Genomic DNA, 22965 nt, shown 5'->3' with positions numbered 1-22965 from the left:
TTGGGTAATATATGCAGAAAGCATCACCTGTGGCAGCAGGAGAAAAGCCAGGAGGGGAGACTGAGCAGAAAGACAGAAGGCAACAGCTGATTAGAATGTGGAGTGAGTGAAGGAGAAAGCGGGAGAGGTTTGCATTCACTTTGCATTTCTTGAGCCAAGATGTGGACATAAAGTACTTTTTAAAGAATGAAGTACACATAAAGAATGTGGATGGGCTAAAACCAGAAGTTGTTCTTCCATGTTTACTATGACTCATGCAACGCTTCAGCTTAGAGACACAGACTTGTTCCAAAGGCTCAAAATAAGGTAGGTTTCTCCCTTCCATCCTTCATCATGTGGAAATGGACCCTGTCCATCCCCTGTGCTGGTGGGGAGAGGGCTCACAGAAGGCCCACATCCCTTTGAAAGATGCTTTTTCAAACGGTTCATAGATGTCCATGTGGGAAGGCTGCTGAGCCAGGGCCAGTGCCAGACTTGCCTTTCTTGGGACAACTAGCTTGACAGCAAATATTTAACAGAGCAAATGCTTTGGATGGGCCTGACAAGTTTCTCCTGGCAGGACAGAGTGGGACTTGGTGGGTGTAAAATGAGGATGGCTGGTGAGAAAGGTGCTGCAACCTGCCCAGACAGAGGAGGACCAGGAGCAGAAGAGGTGAGTGACACATCTCAGGGAGGCACAAAGAACCACCATTTTTTGCAGTGCAGTTTGCAATACCGTAGGGGTGTGCAGGAAGGCCAGACTCCAAGGTTTTGGAGACTGCTGCTTTGTTTGGCTCCTGTTTTCCTTGAGATTATATTATTATTATTATTATTATTATTATTATTATTTTCTTCTGCCAGACACAAGGGCAAGCAGTTGCCAGACAGCAACTGAACTGGTTTGAAATGAAGAGTGGCTGGAAAGACAGTGGCTGAAATGAAGAGTGGCTGGCTCAGTTGGCATGGGGTGGATAGTCTGGAAGGAGCCCAGTGGTCTGCTTTGTAATTGTGCCCACGCACCTGCAGTGCTGCCCTTGGAAGAGAGCAAGGGGTGGGATCTGCTGCTGTGGCCACCCTGACTGGCCCTGCTGGGGAGAGAGGGCTACATGGAACAGACAACACGCATTGAAGGGTTTGCTTCAGTACCACTGCTGCACTGCTTCGGTTAAACATTGAATTTTACCTACAGCTATGTCTCATTCTTTCCTGTTTGTGATGCAAAACTGAAACAACTCTCACGGTCTCTCAGTTTTGTGTTGCCAGCCTCTGACCCCGTCAGCAGGCAAACTGCTGGTAGCATAGTAATTATCCAGACGTTGATTTACTTCATTCTAACAAAGGTAGATTTAGGCGTGCTTCTCACAGTGTGCATGTATGACTGATTAGCACTTTTTAAGGCCTCCTGGCTTCCTCTCCTTCAGGCATCCCAGGAGAAGTTATTCCTTATTTTCAATATCTCATTATTGTGAGGCACCTGGGTCAAAGCAGTATGATTTACATGATGTTCTGACAATGTTTTCAGGCTGCCACTTTGTACATGATATGCAGTCCTCTCTTTGCCTGATGAATGACGTGCACTTCAGTGAGCATCTAGACTCTGCTCAATGTATTGCATTATTTCCAGTTCAGCTGCTGCAATTCTGACTTTCTACATTATCTACGTTGTCTAAAACAGATAAAACTTCTAGACTTTGTCCATCTAGCTGCCTGTCTCAGTACTTACTGGGCACCATCCACCACTTTAACTTGGTGCTGAGCACAGTAAGATAAGGAAAAATTCATGACGTATTTTTTAAGGGCATGTACTCTTGCAGTTGGGTTGATGTTAATGAACGTAAGATACACGTGTGTATTTACACATGCATGTGTTGCTTTTATGTGCATGAATAAAATAAGAAATTAATTTAATCTTATTTGATTGAGCAAATGACATTAATGTAGGCAAGTTCTGTGTGGAGTTTCTTGGGCCACTCAGGAGATGGATGTACATGCTGACCTGCAGCAGTCCTACTAAAGTTTTTCAGGGCCTCTTTTGTATCAACCCTGCCAAGTGTTCATTCTCTAGGCACATAACCGTTTTCTATATAAAGGATGGTTTTAAAAATAACTCTCATGTACCTCTTAGATCCAGCTGCTCTTTTTAGCCGTGGAAAACTCAACATTGTGATGACACATATTCCCACTGGGGAAAATATTTATTCTCCTTGCTTCGCAAAGTGTAGTGTGCAAAATATGGATGATAATTTGGGACCACATTTATTATGAAATGGCTCAAATATGAAATGAAACACTTGTGTTGGTCTGATCCTATTTGTAGTAGAGCAAAGTACAGAAGGAGTATGCATGGGAATATCATTCACACTCTTCCCTCCTTTTACTTTATGTGTGTTATTTAGGAAGCCACCCTTACCCACCAGCCAGTAAAGGAAATTCTATAGAAAGAAAAAGGGGGAAAAATGCACATCTTTTCTTATTTCTAATAGTAATCATGACCAGTAACTTCAGAGGTACTGTAAAAAATATGAGATATATGGTAGTCAGATGTTATCTGGTACAGATATATAACTAGATCAGACAAATTACATCATAGATTTTTGGGAGAACAGTAACATTGATGAACCTTTTGCGAGATAATGATCTTTAGTCCCTGTGGCATTCAAGGATTCTTTTTTCCTTTGGATTTAAATGGGATAAGATTGAGATGGCATACTCCATTTATTCAGCATCCTTTATGGAAAGAAAGATGTCTTTTAAATGCTCAATAAATCAGACTTGTCTGCACGTATTTAAAGTAAATGAGTTGGGTTCATTTTACAAAGACATCTGTCTAGTTCCATTTTAGAAAACCTACATGGTCTCCAGTGGCTTCTTTAGAAAGTTGCAGCTCTTCCAAATCTCCCATGTCACTTTCTGCTGACCCTGTGCAGGTTCCTCTGATGGCACCGAGTGCTATATCCAGTCAACTGAATCTCGACAAATAATTAGAGAAAAGGCCTGTAAGCAATTCTAAAGGTATCCAATGTTTGTAGGCATAAGTGTGGTAGTTCCTCTGGGGCAATGAATCCACAGCTGAATGGTGTTGTGCTGCAGCACTCATCTGCAGATGGAGTGACTGAGTCAAAATGGCCAGGTGTAGAAAGAGGTCATAGCAAACTGAGATACTGTGTTATTTACTGATGGGAGAAGATCATGATTCAGGCAGCTCATTCTCAGTTCACATTGGTCAACTGTTCCTAGCACTTATGGAAATGTTCTAGAGCCAGTTTTATGCTGTGATGAGATGTTGAATGGCTAAAACTACTTTCTGATATGCCAGAAACAAGTGTTCAGGGTGGCCCCCACCACACAACTTCCCTCTGAGTCTACACATGTTACATACAGTGCAGGAATACTTTAGAAATGGTTTGCTAAATGTGGCAAATGCAAGTGCTGTAAATTTTAAATGGAAATGCTCAGTAGCAGCTATTGCTGATGGGTTTAGTGAATGTTCTTCAAGGTGGGTAACTGAAGATTCCATAGTCTGATGCAAGAAAGCTAAGACACATACACTTCTATTCTCCTTCCAACCATCACATAGTCTTTATTGAGCAGAATATTAAATTAAATCTGAGCAGCATTTATCTCCTAAAATTCAATTTTTCTGAGCATATGTCAGATAAAATCCATTCCATCTTCTGTCTGATTTTTAACTGCTTGCTAACACAGTACCTACTGCAAACTGCATATGGTAGTAAAAAAAGTGATGAGATACTTGTCTGGATTCAGAGTAAGGCATCCAAAATAAATTTGAGTAAAATGACCTTAATTTAGCAAAGTACTTCAGCTTTAAGCATGGAAATAGCCAATGAATCACATGCTTAAAGTAAGACTCATGTATGATATGTGCTTCTTGCTAAATTAGGCATAAATTACATCTACATATTGAACAGCAGCAAAAGCCCAGTAAAAAGACAAAACCAACCAACCAAAACCACAAAGAAAAGATAAACATGAAAGCTTTGGTTCAGAAGCAATAGTTCCTCAGATATAATGCAGTCCACATAAGGCCTGTTTTGTTTTTACTCAGTTACTTTATTATTTATTGCTCAGTATCAAAAGGAATCAAACTGACATTGATTAAAGGCCATCGTGATTTGTAGGTAATATTCATATAATTCTCTGAATAGTATGATGCACATTGTAGGAATAAATCAAAGTCATAGAAGACTGAAAAAGGGGGAATCACAGTATGATGCAATCATGTAAACAGTAGCACATATGTATAGATTAAAATAGATTTTCTTTTGTCCACTTGACAGGCCTGATCAAAGATAGGAAATACTTTAATTGTAACAAACACTTGAGTTTTTCCTTTGAGCGGGTGAATATATAAAAAAAATAATCTTAAAAAGCAGAGTGGATTAATACATCTCTACTGCTTTTCCTCTTGATCCTTAAATCTTATCAGAATCCTCTCCCACTGAGTTTATTGGTTACTTAGGAAAAAGAGCTGAGCAAATGTTGCTTGAAGTGGAAAAAAAGCCTACTGATATTCCCACAGAAGATATGAAATCAGATACTTTTGATCAGCCAGGAATTTGTCAATAATCGGTATGGACCAGTTACATTACAAAGGGCCATGTTTCAGGAGCTGACAGCCCTGCAACTTCTTCTGCAATTAAATCATACATACATAAGAGCTGCAAAACATATCTTTGAGAGGCTGAAGACCAATCTGCTCTGAGAACTTCTGGTCAAGGGTAGAGTTCCCCTGGATTTTATAAGGCTTTGAGCAAGATCAGCTATTCAAATAGGGCGACTCAGCTACTGAGACCTGGATTATTCAACACAGATTCCAACTGCCTCAATATATGGGAAAAGGACCAGTAACTGCTTTTTTTAGAAAGAGCATCAACTTTGCAAAGGCCTATACTAGCCTGGCATGCAGTATCAGGATTTAGGACACCAATTTGTGGTTAATCACAGAAAAGACAGGCATTCAGTTTCAAGCTAGTCAAAGAAGGCATGAATTCAGCAGGGAGCTTTAGGATAGGGCTTAATCTCTACGTCATAATACATGCTAAGCTGTTTAAGTGTATTTGGTGCAATTACATCCAATTAAATACTTGGAAATTAGGTTCCCTGTCTTCAAATATCATAGGGTGCCTGCTCTACAGCAGAACTGGCACTGACTGACTTGTGTAATTTGGTCAAGACCCACAGGTCTCACAGACTGCTCCCCAGTACCAAAAGGTTCCTGCGCCCAAAACGCGTTTGAAGATGGGGGCTTATATGGACAAAACAGGGATGTCTGCACAGTCTCACTAGCATGGAAAAGACTCAAGGGATGATCATGGTGGTTTATGCCAAGGAAAAATTTATGTTGGTGTATTTACTGCTGAATATGCAAAACTTCTGTTTAGCAAATGGAGAAGGGAGCTCTGGTGTGTGAACACACCACAAAGACACTCAGTGCCTTTCTGTCAGGAGTTCTGCATTTTGATAATTACAGACTTCAGTCCTGTGTGCAGCCTAATGTCCTTTCCTAACATTTTCAGTCTTCCAGTGGGTTAGATAACTGTTTCATTTTTTATAAATAGGGTTAATATATAAAATGTTTTAAGTGCAATAAACACAGAAAAATATAAAATGTTTCAAGCTTGTGGCTGTCTCCCAGCACTTTGCCCATTTTCTGTATCACCAGATAAAGGTGAAGGAAACAGAGAGCGATGCTTCCAACCAGGCTTGTGAATCCAAGGACCAGCTATTTTTGTGACCTATGAGAGCAGCCAACACACACCCAACATACGCTGAGAGCTTTTGTTCATATACAGAGAAAACAAAGGACACACACGTTCGCTACTCTTTCCTATGGGAAGATTGCACAGAAAGTTGCCAGCTTCCAGGGCACAGTGCATTTCTCGAACTGACATTCACACGGTGTATCCAAACTGATTTGTTACGAGACTAAACACCAGGACTAAACGCTTAAACTCGGTTGGTATTGGGGACAAAACTGTAGAACCACAGCCACACTTTACTACAAGCATTGGACTGTAGTACGAGGACAGTTTGAACTGTATTTTCCCCCCTCCCCCAAAATACACACTTCAAACAAGAAAGCAGTCCAACAGTTTTCTAAGACACAAGAACAGGACGCAAGTTTAGTCCTTCAGAACGAGCTGTCTGTCTCCATCAGGGCTGTAGCAGCCATCTTGCACCAGAGATCAGCCCAGGCTTTTTTCCCCCCCTTACCTTATTCCTGTTAGTATCCAAGGACCTCTCATTTCCCTGGTGTTTTCTGACTACGTTTTCTTTCAAACATTCAACTTTTCTTATTTTTAGTGTTGCTGTGGCAGTCTAAATGTCTTTTTCTTCTTGTTGCTGCAGTTTTCTCACTATTTCCCTGAACATCTGCAAGACAGCCCATCTGGGTTGACACAGTGTGAGATGAGGCAAACAGGCATTGCCAACAAAGGGCTCCTACTGCAGTGAGTGGGCTGTTGGAATCAGATGTTTTCTAAGACATCTATGGGAACAAAGCCTTTCTTCTTCCCGCTGTATACTTTGATAAAGCCATCGTGTTCCTTTTCAGAAGTCACACAAATCTGAATACAAAAAAGATATGAAAATGTTAAACTCTTTGCCATGATCAAAGAGACAAATTATTCCAGGGTATTTATCAGGTAGGTTAGACATCCCGCTAGTTATTTCTGTAAGTAGAACAATCCCTGTTGGACTTTCACTACTTTGATAAGAATCTCAAACTCATATATTTAGAGAGTTACCTTTTCCCCGTCTCCCTGAAGTGCCACATATACATGAGAGACATTAAAATTGCAAAGAACTTTGTGGTGGATAAAAGATTTTGAAACTTGAATTATGACTTCAGCCTACTGTGATGATCATGCTTTAGTTTGTCTGTTTATGAGAGGAATGGGTTTTTCAGATCATGAGCTATCTGACTCCCTCAATACCTGGTGGCAAAAAGTAATTGTGTGTCACTTCCAGCAGCTGATCTGAATGCAGGCATATTCTCTTTTGCATGTTAAAGGCCTCGGCACTTCTCAAATGAGCAGAGGATTATGTTATTTACTCAGCCCTTGCGCCTACAGATGCCTGTTTTGGATACCAAAATGTGTGACCTGAATCCAGCTCTGTGAGCGTGTTTCCATAACACCTACTCCACAGGGAAGCAGTTGTGAAATCTTTATAATGTGGTCTTTATAATAGCACAAATATTACATTGTGGTAAAGGTTTACATTTCCTCATGACCTTTGTGATTTCAGGCATTTCCGCTTTAAGGCCCTTCTTGAAACATCTGGTAATGGCCGAACCATTTGGAAGCCTAGTGGCATAGGCACTTTAGACTGGGCACAGCACCACACCAAATAAAGAATTGTTTTCAAATGTCTGTGCCAAAGAACTATATATTTCCTACTAGTCAAACATGGTTAAAATATAGCTGGAAAACTGACAGTCCTATTGAGACCACTCCACAAACTGATTTCTCATGATGTCAGTGCCAGCCCTCTATCTGGACTAACACTCATCTCTGTCTGATAAGTATTTGCAATGTTTATTTACAATAATTCAGAGGATATGAAATGAACAAAAATAGCTCCAAAGTGTTCCTGGATAAATCCATTTCAGCATGACTATTATGGGTGACACCTAAATACCACATCTGAATTCTGGGCCAGCTTGTCCTGTTGTTGCGTACATAAAATTTATTAGCAACACTAGTGTTGCCAGAGGGAAATGAAATGTCATAAGAAGGAGGTGAAGCTGCTTCATATTTGTCACCTCCAGTATTTGGAAATAGGGAGGTTGATCTCTTTACCTGCAAACAAAGTTTTGGAAAGTAAATGGACTCATTAATTTTCTTACTTAACCTGCCTACTCAACACTAACTGAACTGGATCCCTGGGGCAGAATGACTGAGCACACCAACAGGGCTGACATGCAATTAGAAAGAATAATGTATTGTTGTTTGGACTAAACCACATGGAAAGCGTGGGAGCGGTCTAGAATTGATGCTGTCTAGTTTAGGTTCTGTTGCAAAACAGCCCAACTCAGTTATGTCATGAATCCCCAGCACAGCATCTGCTTCCTCTGCAGTCACATCACCATTCAAAACAGAGAGGTGCAAAGCACATGGACATGGAACGGTGTTTCTAGCTACTGCTCCATGTTGGTCTCTGAGAAAGACACAATGAGAAAAGAAAGCCTGCAAAGAAGCACAAGACTAAGAATGGCCAAGTATGGAAGACTATCCAAGAGTGGGAAAGAGAACTAGTTGAAAAGTTCCCCTTCTCAGTTGATTCCTACTGCCGTGTGCCTTTGCACCTTCTCCTGCACCTAGACCTGGCTGGTTAATAGGAATGATTCACTCCACCACTGTGTTTTTCTCTTAACTGAAGATGTCTGCAAGATATCTAGCTTTTTGATAGGATCCAAAGAATAATCACATCTCCAGCAGGTCTACATTGCTCACTGAACCTGATGCATTTTTTTGCTTAACCTCTCTGGTGCTGTGCAGAACATATTGGAAGAACGGAGTGCTTTTCCCTGTTGTCTCGTATTGTCAGCAGAATGATTTGTGGCCAGAAGAAAAATACCGAGTTTTCTGAAAACTGTTTTTCTTTGGTTTTGTAGTGAAAATTTCTTCTTTTTTCAGTGGTGTGGGGTATTATTATTATTATTTTTTTTTCTGTTGATGGTTTGAGTGCTCCTTGGATATCGATGAGAGTGCTTTGCTACAGCAATACATTTAGATTTTCACTGGGCATGAGGAGTACAATGCCTTTATGTAAGAACTCTCACTCTGCATACCAATACATAGGTCTGAATTCTCCCAAATTCCAGCTGAAATTCTCTCATACTAAGACACGAAGCCTTTCATGTGCCAGATCCCAGATGGCAGAGTTTTTTCCCCACTACTTTCCAAGGAAGGGGAGGGTTCAGGGGCAGAGTAAGCTTGGCCACAATATGCCACACTTTCATAATCCCATGTGACTCAGGAGGTCTCCTGGGTCTGTGACAGCTGCTGGAACTTTGCAAAGCCCTGGAGCTGCTCCAAATTCTGCAGTTTTCAGAGCAGACTGAATAAAACACCATCTATGGCCACTTTTGCTCTCATCCCTTTATGAGTGCTGCCAGGGATATCACCCACAAGTTGTAGCCTGGGGATTTGGCTCTTGAATTTCGTACATGGGTGTAAATCCAGAGTAATCCCAGATGAGGTATGGTAGCATCCAGAGTTTTGGATCCCACCCAATGAATCAGCTGTTGTTGAGGATCAGCCCTGATGAGAGATGGCAAAGATGATGGTTGTGAAGGCATGAGGTGCCACACGTACTGACAGGTATAAAGTTGGAAACTGCTTAAAATGGCAGCTACTCAGGCTGGCATGTTTTGTGGGGCAGGCCACTGGCCTGACTAGAAAAGTGAGCCAGAGCAGCCACTCTCCAGTGAATTTGGTAGGAACACAAAGGGGGAGAGTTAGGTTTTTATCCCTGCACTCTGGCTCAAGAGATTAGTAGTGGAGTAAGCCAAAGGATAAGAAACCACAATTCAGGCTATTTCTCACTCAACAAGTTATCTTCAGAACTATCTGAAAGTGGGATCTAATATTATAAAGTTACTTCCCCATTCTTTAGTCTAATTTTCTTTAAAAAATACTCAAAACACTAAAAACAAAACAAACAGATGTTCAGATTGTGGCTGTTGTCTGAACTTGTCAACATCTTCCCTGAGAATTTTTTATCTGTCAGTCAGCCCTGAAGCAGGTGGAGATGAGCAATTAGGAAATTATCCTTCAAGCTGTATGGTCATTAATACTTTCCTGTTCTTCTAAGTCCTGTGCTTTGAATTTGGGCTGAAGTGGCCAGTTCTCTTTTTCTGGGAGTAATTTTGAACTTGCTGTAACTTTTTGCAGCTGTCTTCTTTCCTCCACATAATTAACCTATCTGTCAGCCACAGACTGGTTCTGATGAAGCAGGACCTTGGTTATGAGGGCAGTACAGTTTCAAGAGCTGTCCTGGAGCCCGCAGACAGTGCCAGGTTAAGAGGTCTGCAAGATCAAGTCTTCTGTTTGCAAGAATGACAGCACAGGGACACTGTGAGCTTCTACATCTGCTGCTGCCAGTGCACTGAAGTCCTTGCCTATGTGACCCTTGTGGATGGAAATGTTAAGCAGTTCAGTTTCCATACCCATTCATTTATAGTGAAAACGATGATGAATGGTTTTATGTCAGTTGTTTCACTGGCTTTTGGACCAAGAACACCGGTTTGTTTTACCTATGTCACTTAGGATTTTAAAGAAGACCTGGACTGAAGTGCATGCATAATGATCTGTGCCCTTGTTTTGGACTCTTGTAAATCTTGTGTGCCACTTAGCATCCCTGAATGAATGGGGACACCAATCCCTTCTCAGTAAGACTGATGTCAATAGAAATCAGACATAGCTGGAGAAAGACCCTGTTCCTTTTCAGCCTGGCTGTGAAGTGCAGCACTTTGAGCTGGGGAGCACATGAAGAACTGCAACATCGCTTTCAGTGCTGAGTTTGCCTTTTAAGTGATTTAATTTGAATGCATAAGTCACTGTGATGAAACTGGTTTTCAAAGGCAGCTGAGTCATGCTCTTAGAATCTCAGCTTCTTTTACAGTATCCCAAAAATATGGGGACATAAAGTAACTCCTAGAAGATGAGGTGAAAGGCCAGGTAGCAACAAAGCATCCAGGCTAATCAGAAAACCGGAGAGACGTGGATTTCTGAGTCTGTAGACCTATTCTCCAATCCTGCCTTATTAATCCTAGTCTTGTGGATATGTGACATTTATAAAACACCCATCATGAAATGGATCTGTTGCACTGACTTTTATGTAAACTCACAGTGCATATCTGGATGAGGCAAAGAGTTCCTGATTCCCAGTTTGTTACAAATGCCACAGTTTGGGGCAATTTCTGTTGCCCATGATCACTTGTGCAATTTAAAATCAATTGTGTTTAATTACAAAAAGCCCATCTCTAAAGTAATTTGTATTAGTGGGACTGTAGATGTCAGATGCAGCCAGGAAAGGGTGTGAGTAGCTATTTTTTTCAAAGTAAAAGCAGACATTCAAACAGCAGATTATTCTGACTTCTTTAAAACTGATGAACAAATACCTTAAAGACATTTTAAGAGATGCTTTTCTAACTATTGATGATGTATTAGATATTGTGATTTTTTTCTTTTGTGAACAGAGGTCAAATCAGAGCCTGCTGTCATGCAAAGAAGTATTTGTATAATGTATGGTAATGAATTTGGGTAGTCTAGGGCAGAAGTTACAGGCTGGAGAAAATGTTATCTATACAAGTGATGGTAAAATCAATCAGAGTTGGAAATTATGCCGTTCATATTGTTTTTGAGACAGCTTAAAAGTGTGCAAGGCCACAGAAATTGGCGGGATTTGGTTTCCTTATTGATAATCTTGCTTTACTTATGTGAAGGACTATGCCTGCTTACCTCCTACAGATCCCTGATTGAGCCCTGTGGTGCCCAGTCATCTTCTGAATTGGTTTTAAGTCTCAAAAATCTGTCAGTGAACCCTAAACTCCAAGATGTTGGTGTCTCTGAAGCAGTACACTTTTTCTTCTCCAGGCTGGGTTTCATATTGCATAGTGAAATTTTCAAGGGATCCTTTGTGAAGACTAGCTCATGCACATTGCTCAAGATGGGTGAACAAATTGTGTGGTTATTCTTCAGCCCTCTCCTTGAATATTGGCTTTGCCAAAAAGGTTTACATGAAGCTGAAACTCCAAATGTTATTTCCAAGGCATGAAACTGCCAAACGATTCCAGAAAAAGTCTCACTCACTGTGCTTCAAACTTTGAAAATATCTCTGCTTGCCTGAAACGGCTTTTCTTCGGGTAGTCATGTGGCTTTGTTGGTTAATGTATTGCCTCTTGCCTTATGAGAGTAGCCACTCTACCCAGCAAAATTCATATAGGGCATAATGGGGACAGAGACCTGAAGGATAAACCATGGAAGGTATCAAGCAAAATAAAGAAAATTCATATTATTGTCACTGGATTAGTTTTTCTGTTAGTATATCATCCTTGTCTTCGTTGTCAGAATGGTTCTGTACTCTTGTTAGACCACACGGAAAGTGACTCAGTGAAGTGACTGTGCCATACTACCGTCACAGGAATTTATTAGACCAGTTAATGAGTTTTTCTAGCTAAAGAGAGATTTGACAGGAATTAGTAGTGACGAATAATCTCCCCTTCTTGCTGATCTGGAAGAAATCAGTGTTTTGCACATAGTAGATACATTGCACTCACAGCACTCTGAACACTGTGCCCAGAGACAGGTAAAACGGCTGATGACATCCCACAGAAATTCCCAATACAACAAAAGACAAACAAAAAATTCTGCCAAAGTTTTCCACAACTCCCATTCAGATGACTTTTTCATTTCATGCCTTCCCCTATTGCACCTCTCTTTCTGCTTCACATGGAAAACAATGGAGAACTAAAGGATGGAAAATAAGAGAAATGGCTGAAGAAAGAAGAAAGGAAATTTGACTCTGGAAATATAAAATAAATTTTTAAAGTCAAAAATTCCCAATAATAATTAAAATGTTTTTCACAGCAAGAGTTTTTCCACAGTGAAGGCAGAGTTGTTCTCTTATAAGAAAAATACAAAAAATTATGCCCTATATGGAGATACAGCAGGATGCAGATGAATGCCCATGGCCTCACTGTGGCCATCCCATCTGGAAATTACCCAAAATGGCCTTCGAGCTACTTAAATGTTCCCCTTTTGCATAATTTGTGTGAGAGTGGGGCAGGGTCTGTTTGCTGTGCTACTTTTCTCTCATGTCTCTGCATTCATGTGTTTGTGCAGTCTGGTCTCTGCCCCCTGTTTCACAACAAATATTTATTTCTTTCTTCCACTGTAGCCTCTCCCACATCAAATGAGCACCCGACAGCATTCATATTCAGCCTCAGCATTTCTGTGGACTTGAGATAGAGATGAAAAAGTTTTCTAAAAAAAAGGAGATATTAGAGAGACAGGATAGATTCATCCCTTTCTTTACCTCCTGTCTTCCCAGAGATGATGACGCACCCCTGACTACGAGCTCCCTTTGTGAGGTTATTATGAAATAGGGACAATAGGAAGGTCCTTATGTTTAGATGAAGCTACCAGACCTGCCCACTTGGAAACTGTGGTTTTGTGAGAACTGAGGCAAGAAAATGGGCTCTCACTGCTTGCAGCAGTAGCCATGCTGACAGAAATGATCTGGTATGCCCACTAATGAGAACTGGTGCAGATCTTGACCATTCCCTCATGCTGGCATGCCATATTCCAACACTACCATTTCCTACCTTTGCCCTTGTGTATTGCTTATTTTAGAACACAAAGCCTCCAAAGGCTCTTGTTCTACTTTGGTAATATTTCTTTTGTCTGTGTGCACAGACAGAAAAAAAATTAAAAGAGATGTTGGGTAAAAAGAATGTAAGAACTTTCTTTCTAGCAGCTGCAGGGCTGCCCAATGTACTGTGCGTACAGGGACAGCTAAAATATATTCTGGTCGCTGTTTTTGTGTGCCTTCCTTAAAAACTGTGTGTGTGCACCCAAGGATTGTTAGCACTTGTATGTTTTGCTATGCCACAAATCAGCAGCAGCAAAGCTGTAAGTTAATCTTATCCTCCAATGGAGTGAAGTGTTAAAGAAGTTCTGCATGGAAAAATCCATGGCCCTGAAGTCCACACTGGTTCTGGCTTCTTCTCTACTTTATTAAAATCAGTGGCTGTCCAGGCACTGTAAGGCAAACCATTTCTGGTGGTATGACACAGTTGTCACAGGAAAGGAAAGACCTAATGATGTGGAAGAACATTAGGCCTCACAAGATGATGTGAAAAAAATCTTTTTACTGCATCCAGGTGTCAGAGAACTCAAGCTGTGCATCACCCTTAGTATGTCATCCTCCTATTTACATTAGCTTATGCCACAAATCTGTCCCTTAATGCATGTTTTGAGTCTTGGCTTGTGCCTAGTGAACCCACCTGAAGGACACAAAGTAGAAGGAGCTGCTCTAAATACACCAGGGTGAATGGACCCTGCAAGTCCTCATTGTATGTGGTGTCCTTTAGCTCACAGGAGCACTTATAGTTTAGGATGTAATATGGCCTGTAGAGAGGGTATGGAAGTGGTGGCACAAAAAATTAAGGATTAAATATACCTTGCAACTGGCGAAGAAGAGTTACAGTTAGGATTTACAGCTTTGTGTGATGCTGTCTTAACTCTGTTCCTGTTGAAGCAAAGACAACGGGCTGTGTTTAGATCTTTAGGTAAGTTAAGGTCTGAGGAGGGAGCCAGTGTCTTTTATTAGATTAGCTCTAATAGTGAGGAGAAAACCAGATCATTTTTCAGGCACACAAGGTCTACTGCTAAGACTCTATGTTAATCGCTTTTGAAGTCAGGAAGAGAGTGTGAAATATGTAAAGTATCACTATGAATGTCCGTGACACTGGAAATTCAGGCTGTGTTAGGAATTGAGTATGTGTTTGCACAAGGCGACCACTGCTCTTAACTGGCTACTAGACACTGTTACCATACAAATAATAAATCTTGCAAAATTGCAGTGAAAAAATCTGCCTGTCCTCATCTTGCACAATTTTCCCTCCAGTTATTGGTAAGACTGCTGGATGCTCTAGTCCAGTGAGGGTCCAGCACAGAGGATCTTACCTGATTCTCTTTCAGAGTTATCTGTCCCTGTTCCTTGCAGCCAATGAATGTCCTGATACACCTGTAAATCTTCTCATTTTGTTGCACTCTCTGAACAAAGTTAGCAGGAAAAAATCCAATTCTGTCATCAATTCTCCCCTGTGAAGGAAACATATTGATAGTAAAAGATTGTTAACTGTAGCAGCTTTAATACAAATTCAGTATTGAAAACAAGATATTTTTCCATGTGGAAAGAAAACAGATAGAAAATGACTAGCACATACCTTCCACCAATCTTCATTAGAGTCTTCCAGAAGAGTGATCATATCCCCTGGCCTGTAATTAGAAGAGGAATAGTATGTAAGTTGACTGTTAATTGTCATGTTGAATCAGCTTCCAAAATTCCCTTCTAATAGGAAGGCAGTCCTTCCATGGTTATTTTGTCTGAGCATTCACGGCAGGTAGGCTCAATAAGGTGGCAAGGTGTACTTCAGTCACACATGGTAATGTAGAAAGAGAGCCTCTGTGTCTTGGGGCTGGATCTTTATTTTGAGACAACATCTGTGAACTGGAAGTTTTGCTGCTTGTTTATTAAGAGGCTGTTTAAAATACAGTCCCTACTTGTTAAAGGCATTATGGCTTGGCTTTAAGACATTTCACACTGTTGGGACACACTACTTCGTCATCTGTGTTTTCAAGCTGTGATTGCAGAAGGAAGGCAGCAGGAAAATATTTTACTGACAAAGGCAATTAGTCAGCAGGGATATAATTCTGCCCAAGAATGTATTTTTGATTTGAATGGGACATATTTACCTTTATAATGTGTGGTGCTGGGTTGTAATTGCTAAGTATCAGCATCCAGCTGACTAGTTCCAAAGCAGACCTAGGAGGATAATTAGACTGGAAACACTAATAGCAAAATTTGCTAAGCTGATTTTGTGCAGGTAGTTGAACAGTTATTTGACCTTTTTCCCCCACTGCTGGCACTTCATCAACTTTCCTATGTAATTATTATAGTGGTATGTTGTAGAAAGTAAGTGGGAGACCATTTCCAAAGGGATTAACTCCAGAAAGGTCTGTCTATTTGATAACAGACATTTCTTGGATCTTAATAAAATTAATTGTTGACCCCTATTTATTCAGTTTTCCCTGTTAGGCTCACTGTGTAGTGTTAAGGTATCAGCAGAAGAGCCTGAAAACACATCTGAAGCATATGATGGATAACAGGTCTAATTTAACATGCTCTTTAAGAACATGCATAGAAAACGTGGCTCTTTCTAGGACATCATTGGAGCCCTTAGACTGAAAGGAAAACCACTTTCAACAAGAAGGATTAAGAGAGCCTTGTCCACCCAGTACTCTTCAGCCTGGTTGTTAGAAAAATAACCCAGAAAATATAAATTCATTTGGCTGTCAGAGAAAGATGGCAACTGAACCTAAAGTCTCTCCCTCTCACTTGTCTGAGCACTGAGAACTGTAGATTGAAGACCTGCTGATTTTGCTGATTTTTTTTTTTCTAGGAGAGAGCTGATATTGATGTCTTTATCAAAATAGAAATCCAAGCTGGACCTGTTATTCTTGCTGCCTAGATTTAGGCTACTAATCCACTTGGTTCTTTCTATTGGTTGAAATCAGTCAGGTCTCATCTTTTTCTTCTGTAAATCACAACCCTGGATAAATTGTCTGCTCTGCCTCAGTGATCTAGATTTGAGGAGGTGGCAAGATAGGTGCTTGTGTAGGTCCTTTCCAACTGTTCTGTTCTGTTCTATTCTATTCATTGCAGTGTCTGAAACATGGGGTTGCTTGTCTTCAGGATTCTCTATTGTAATAATAGGCCATCTCTTAGAATAAGTGTATTACTGCAATGCCCTACTTTACTTATGCCAGAGCATTGGAAAATCTGACTGGCTCCTCCTGCTGTTAGGGAAGAAATCCAGGTTGTGGTAAATTCGAATTTCAGCTGAAATCAGGGCTACACACCTCTGCTGCAGTAATCTGACACTCACGGTATGCTCTCAGAGATGAGCCGGGAACTGCAGAAATCTGCCCTAACTCTTCCTCTCAACTCAGGTCCTTCCCCTGCTATTTGCCTTTGTTATGATGGAGCTGATCAATGCCTGGCTGGTTACCAGCTCAGGTTCCCAGGACAGTCTTGACAATACTGCTCTGCAGAACCCACCTCCAGCACCTCAGCTATGTTAGATGGGAACTCCTGCAACTGAGCTGAATCCTGCCTTGCTCTGCAGTAACAAAACAGCATTACCAGCTATTGGGCATCCCTTATGGAACAGTGTTAACACGTACATTACTGAATTTCTGACCATGGGACGACAAACAGTGGTGCTGTGGCTGAGTAATGCCAGTTTAAAACCTAGCTGGTATCCCCGGAAAGAGCCTGGTATCCCCTGAAACAGCACATTTCAGACCACAGGCTGCTTTTTCCCCTAAAATGAGGGACAGGAGAATTTTGAAGGATGATGTATTCTCTGGATTTCTGTGTCTGGATGAGGATGGTAGTCCAGTTCAGGCTTGTCTGAGAGGTGTTCTATTTAATAGAAGAAATGTGCAAGATGGAATACACTCCTAAAGAGCAGGATGCAAAAACGGAATCCCTCAAGCAGAATAGCTGGCAAGTTGCACTAAAGGTTACCATATACTGTGGTTATTTCCTGAGGAGCTGACATTCCTAAAATAATGATCAGGAAATGCCAGCAAAGCAGAATGATAGGAGAACTTGTAATTTCTTACATCGCACCCTTTAGTTCCAGAGCAGTGAGAAGGCACAGCTGGGAACAGGAAAAGGACTTTCAGTGTTGCAGATGCTGAGGAGAGGAGCATTTCTCTGGCAATTCCCTAAATTTTGTGGCACACACATGATTATTTTGATAGAGAGGATGCCTTGAAGATACCTGACATGTTTCACAGTAAGAACGCTAGAAAGACCATTCAAAATGTGAGTAGCATGAGCAAAATAATTTCAGTGAAAGAAAAGCTGTCATTTTCCTTCAGTGGGCTTGGATTAAACCTTGTAATGAATGCAAGCAACTGATGCAGAATGGCGGAAGTAAGTGCTAAAAATAGCAATTAACAAGTTTATTTTGCAAAACTCTCATGTGAAAACACTGCCATCCAGCAGCTGGACATCATTCTTTTTTGTCAGACATAATTGAATAAGAGGGAGGATCAAACAGGACTGGTAAATCTTTTAGCAATAGCATGAGACCTGGTGGAGAATTCCTAGCTGAAAACTTCTGATTGAAAAACAAAGCAACTGAAAGCTAGAACATTTTATAGCTGAAAGCCATCTTGCTCCTAAAGTGATATAAGTGTTTTTGAAACTTTCAATCTATTGTATCCTTGCCAAAAGAATTGGTCATCAGTTTTTTTTGACTGTGAGAATATCTTTTTATCTGTAAGTGGTTACCTCTATAAAAATGTGTATTGAAAGTGTCAGAAGAAACCCTCCCTTCCCCAAAGTCATGTATAACCACATGACCATCAGTACAAATGGGTCAAATCAACTAACAAATATTTTGGGGTTTACCTCATCTCCAAGTCTTCATTTTCTTGTGGTACAAATTTGTACAAGGCAACATAGGTGTTCATTTGTAACGTGCTTTTATAAAATGGTCCCTTTAAGAAAAAAGAGAAAGAGAAAATTTAAGTATTTGCTCTGTAAAGGAATTTGGTTCTGAACCTGATCTTACAATAAATTAGCCATGGCCCAGGTACATTGCAGGCCATTAAGGCAGTAACTATCTTAATTTAGAAATAAGATTATTTGAACTCCAAGATCAAATTCCAGGCTTCCAAGGAACACAAGCAGAAATTTGTATAGGCTGGTCTTTGGGATGAGGTATTAAAAATGAGTCTGCCTTTTCTCTCTCTGTGGTATGTATGGCTCTTATGAGCCCAGTAGTGTATTATTGGCATTATATAAGGTGTCTAGTCTACAGTCCTCATTATGGATGGAGTTAGAATTGTACAGTGCACAGGTCCAAATTCAGAGCAGGAGAATCACTTTCTTAAAGTGATTTTAATGTGTGGAAGCTTTTTTGTGCTGGGTTTTCAACGGAGAAGACTGGCTACTGTTTCTCCTCGCTTTTTCCACTATTAATCTGGGGGAAAAAAAGAAAAAGCAGCTAAAACAAATACTAAATAATTTTCCAAATTAAGTTTGTGATTTTTGCATTACAGCAGTTCTATTGTAATTACTTGGCCTGCACACTGGATCTTTTGTATTCCCAAATCAATTTTCAATAAGCAGAAAAACATAAAAGTGACCACAAAGGATAAACCAAAAGCCATCTAGTACTGTATATTGTGCTCAGCTGTGGCCAGTGTCCCAGAAATGGTATAAGAACACAACAGTCAGGTATCAGTGGTCCAACAGACCTACTCAAGGTCCTCAGCCAGCCATAAAAACAAGAATTTTACATGACTTCCCATTACCATTGCATCTTCACAAAATGTATGCTCATACCGGGGAATGTATGCTTTTTGGTTCTTCTCCAAAGTGCTCTGTTCCATTTTCGGAGTATGTAAACACTGAAATAAACAAAACACATGACATTTTAGGAGTAGTTAAAGACTCTTCACCTTAACAGGATCCCCTTGATTTTGTTGATCTCTTCCCTTTCTCCCTTATTTTCTTTGATTCCTTGTGGTCTCCTCTGAACCCTTCCACACCCAAAAAAACCACGTATGCCTTTGGCACGTGACACAATCTCTGTCCTCAAGAATTTAAAAGCGTAACAAATAAACCCTTTTGATCAGATGAATATACACAAGTACAGCACTACAAACAGAACTTAGGTACTAGAAGTGCATTACTATTTAAAGTCCAGCTATTTAAAATGTGTTGTTCTCACACTGAGTACTGTATTTTCATGTTTAGGATAAGCAGTATTTCCATGTTAAAGCACCTGAAAAAGCTGATGATCATATATGAGCAATACTGGGGAAGTTTGTATGCAAAACCCCTTCCTTCCCCTCTTTAACCTCTATCTCTAAGTGTTTGATAGCGTTCTTTGGTCCCTCTCTCCGATAGTCCATGCCTGGGGTGTGCTGGATACACTGCTTCTCTCTCTGAATTTACAGGAGGTACCTGAATTGCTTTTAAATCAGGATGGGTTAACTCAGACACAGGCCTGTAGACGCTGAAATTTGTTTTTAAGTTACTAAATCAGAAACTCATGGAATGAGACAACAGTCACAGCACCTAACACACCTGATAGATAACCAGTTACCCGCTATTGTAATTGATTCATGAGCTGACTGATACCTGTCCTCAGTTATCTCCCAAGAAAAAACACAGTGGCTTTATCATTTTGACTGAATTCCCCCTTCACATTTTAAGAATTGCCCAGTGTTACTTGCTTCTGGGTAAAGTCTGAATATGATTTTAATAGCTGGAGTCTTTGAGCAGCTAGAACCATCAGTGTCTTCTCCTACCATTTACCTCTGTAGGTGTTTTGAGCAGAAGCTGGACTTTGTAATGTCTAACAATTTGGAAATCTCCAAAGTGGTAGTATCAGGCTGACTGGGGGCATTTTCTTTTTGTTTATCTGTCATGCAGTTACATGCATTCAGGGGAAAAATATCCAGGGAAAACCAAACTGCTGAATTTTGCTACTCTGCTCTTTCACTTGCTCATCCTTTCTTTCATTAACACGTATTTCTGGGACTAGTCTACATGGTAGTTGACAACCTAACAGTCTGTGGAGAAGCTTTTTGAGGGAAATAGTAAGGTTCTTTGATAGTAGAGAGTTGTACCTGGATATTGAAAAACAAGACACTGTTCTTGTAACAGATAAAAGACAAGTGAAATGGCAGCTGCAACACACATGAGAAAGATTTTGTACAAAGTGACAGGCATTCATGGGCACACACATCTTCTCTGACAAAATATAAGATAATCTTGTAGTCATAAAGTTCAATGTGTGAATGTGAAGGGAGCATGTGAGCTGATACCTGCCACATTTAACCTGAAAATGTCACAAGCTCTGTCTGGCTGTCCTGACTGCAGTGGACCTGGGGCCTCAGTATACTCCTCACCAGCTCCTGTTGCAGAGGGGCTCTGACCCTGCAGACTGTCAGATGTACCAGAAGGAAAAACTTAGAAATAAACCTAATTTCCTGTATCATTAATGTAGGGGTATATATATGTCTAGCATCGGTATGAAGGGCTTTAAAGTGGTGCTATTACAGCTTGGCAGTGTTCAAATCCTACTCAAATCACTATGCTTTGTTTTTCATGTCCAGAGGAAAAGGAGTTAGGAGGCAAATTGAAGACATTCTGGTGAATACTGAGTTGGGTAATTAGGAATCTTTTGGACTTGCAAAAAGTCATTCACCAAATGAAGTAAAAGTACTTCAGCATCATGTCTGGAGTAATTCCTGTTTGGTGACAGAAAATAAAGCACGTTTCTAATGTACAGCCTCATGAACTGTGGAGCTGACCCAGCACATGTGGATGGAGCTGAACTGTACCCTTTTGTGGCTGAGAAGTGCTCACCAAAACTGGGTTTGCAGGGAGGACATCCCATATTTGACTCAAGGGGAAAGTGCTCAAATCATTGTTGATAATAGGCTCATAGATGTCACCTAAAGTGCATTTTGGCTTTTGGGACTTCTGTTACAGATGGCAATTCATAGCAGTGAAAGAGGGTAACTGGCTTAGAGGAGGCTGAAGGGCTGGAAATTAGGTATGCCATCTCACAGTTGTAAACTGGGAAGCTTTGCTTCTTAGGATTTACACCAGGGCCTGAATGAAAGTGTCTCCCCTTGAAGTTGTTGTCATAGGAGTTCTACATGGGCAATTACATGGGCACACATGTGCTGGGTCCTTTCACCCTTCTGCAAGCTGTCTTTTCTGCTGTTCCCCTTTACTGAAGAGCATCAGATGTACATTTTCCTAAATAGTTATTTGCAGAGGACAGTATTTTAATAGGAAAAAACCCAAAGAACACAAACCCAACTGGAATGGACCTGAGTCATCAAAGCATTAATGTGAAACTTCCTGATAAAAAGGCAGTGGACAACTGAGGAGAAAGGAGTCATGAGTCACTCTAACAATATTTTGAATGTACTTTGTTAAATTTTTAATCTATGTTTAGTTCATGGTCTCTGGATGTTAATAGGAAGCACTTGAATCTGAAAGCCATAGAGGTATGTCATTCATATCTCCACACAACAGGAATCCATCTATTTTCATATTTGTTTGTCCTAGCAGCAGCAGACAAAAAAAAAAGTAAAAACCAGGGATTTTTACACTCTGAAAAGGATTTTACCATTTCCATAGCTTGTGCAAACAGTGCAGGCAGTTTATTAAAAATCTACCAAGAGGAAATTTTTGGAGTGACTGATGCATAATTTATAGCCTGAGCCTCTGAAGGATGGATTGTAAAAAAGCCAGTGCTGATCAAAGGAATCGTTAATGTGCTGCAGAAGTTATTTGGTGGTTTGACACATGCTGAGTTTTTAAACTAATCTCTTTAAGTAAGTTCCTTGAAAGCCTTTCTGTGCATTCAGTGAATACAGATCTCAGAGAAAAAAAGTTTCTTTGGGTTTCAGAAATGAAACTATTGACTTCCAAAGAAATAAAAACTTATCTGAACACTCAAACAGGGTCGATTTAATCTCAGGTGGGTGGGATTAAACAATGTGGTACAGACTGAATTTTCTTTAACCAGGTCAGGTCAACTTGCACTTGCAAGACAGAAAACCTAACAAAATTTTCAGGAGAAATCAGATAACATGGATGAGATAGTCACAAAATGAGAGGAAGGAAATGACTGAACACAGTGAGGAGAGGTGATAGGACCAAGAGGGGAGGAAAGCAATAAGGAGTTAACATAATATGTAAACAGAGAGCTGAAGCTGGCATTTCACCTACATGAATTGGTAGCAGTACGTAAGGAGCACGGGGGGTGGCACGAAGAAGATAGGTATGCTCAGTGTGGTTTGTTTTTGTTCTGTATATCTTGTGAGATTCAGCAAAGCAGATTTCAAGTGCTGCTAGAGAAGCTGCTCTGATGGTTTGGGCCTGAAGTTGTGCTTAGCAATAATATTTTTGTTTATGACTTCCTCCACCATGACTGAATTCAAGAACAGGGTAACAAACACCAACTCTTAGTGGCAGAGATTTCATTACTAAGATCTCGATGCTATGATGGTTTTCAAATCTCATCATGCCAATGCTGTAAGAAACATTACTTTTGTACTGCAAATCAAACAAAGGAATTGGGCCATTAACATTACTGGGCACATACTACAGTTGTACTGAGAA

General features: G+C 40.5%; 1 protein-coding gene across 1 annotated transcript in view; it reads right to left on the bottom strand.

Annotated features, from left to right (window-relative positions):
- Positions 1 to 3533: 3533 nt before the first annotated feature.
- Positions 3534 to 22965, bottom strand: part of STAC (SH3 and cysteine rich domain) — a 71380-nt gene continuing 51948 nt past the window's right edge. Inside the window, exons 7-11 of the mRNA XM_008633851.2 lie at positions 19159 to 19223; positions 18220 to 18308; positions 14960 to 15011; positions 14697 to 14834; positions 3534 to 6566 (exon numbers count right to left, since the gene is read on the bottom strand). Of these exons, the coding sequence (XP_008632073.1) occupies positions 6468 to 6566; positions 14697 to 14834; positions 14960 to 15011; positions 18220 to 18308; positions 19159 to 19223 (443 nt within the window). The 3' untranslated portion in view covers positions 3534 to 6467. The remainder of the gene's footprint in view (positions 6567 to 14696; positions 14835 to 14959; positions 15012 to 18219; positions 18309 to 19158; positions 19224 to 22965) is intronic.

This window comes from Corvus brachyrhynchos, unplaced genomic scaffold, assembly GCF_000691975.1.
Source record: "Corvus brachyrhynchos isolate BGI_N302 unplaced genomic scaffold, ASM69197v1 scaffold94, whole genome shotgun sequence".
Taxonomy (NCBI): domain Eukaryota; kingdom Metazoa; phylum Chordata; class Aves; order Passeriformes; family Corvidae; genus Corvus; species Corvus brachyrhynchos.
Note: the sequence above shows the minus strand (reverse complement) of the source record. Positions and strands in the feature narration are given on the sequence as shown.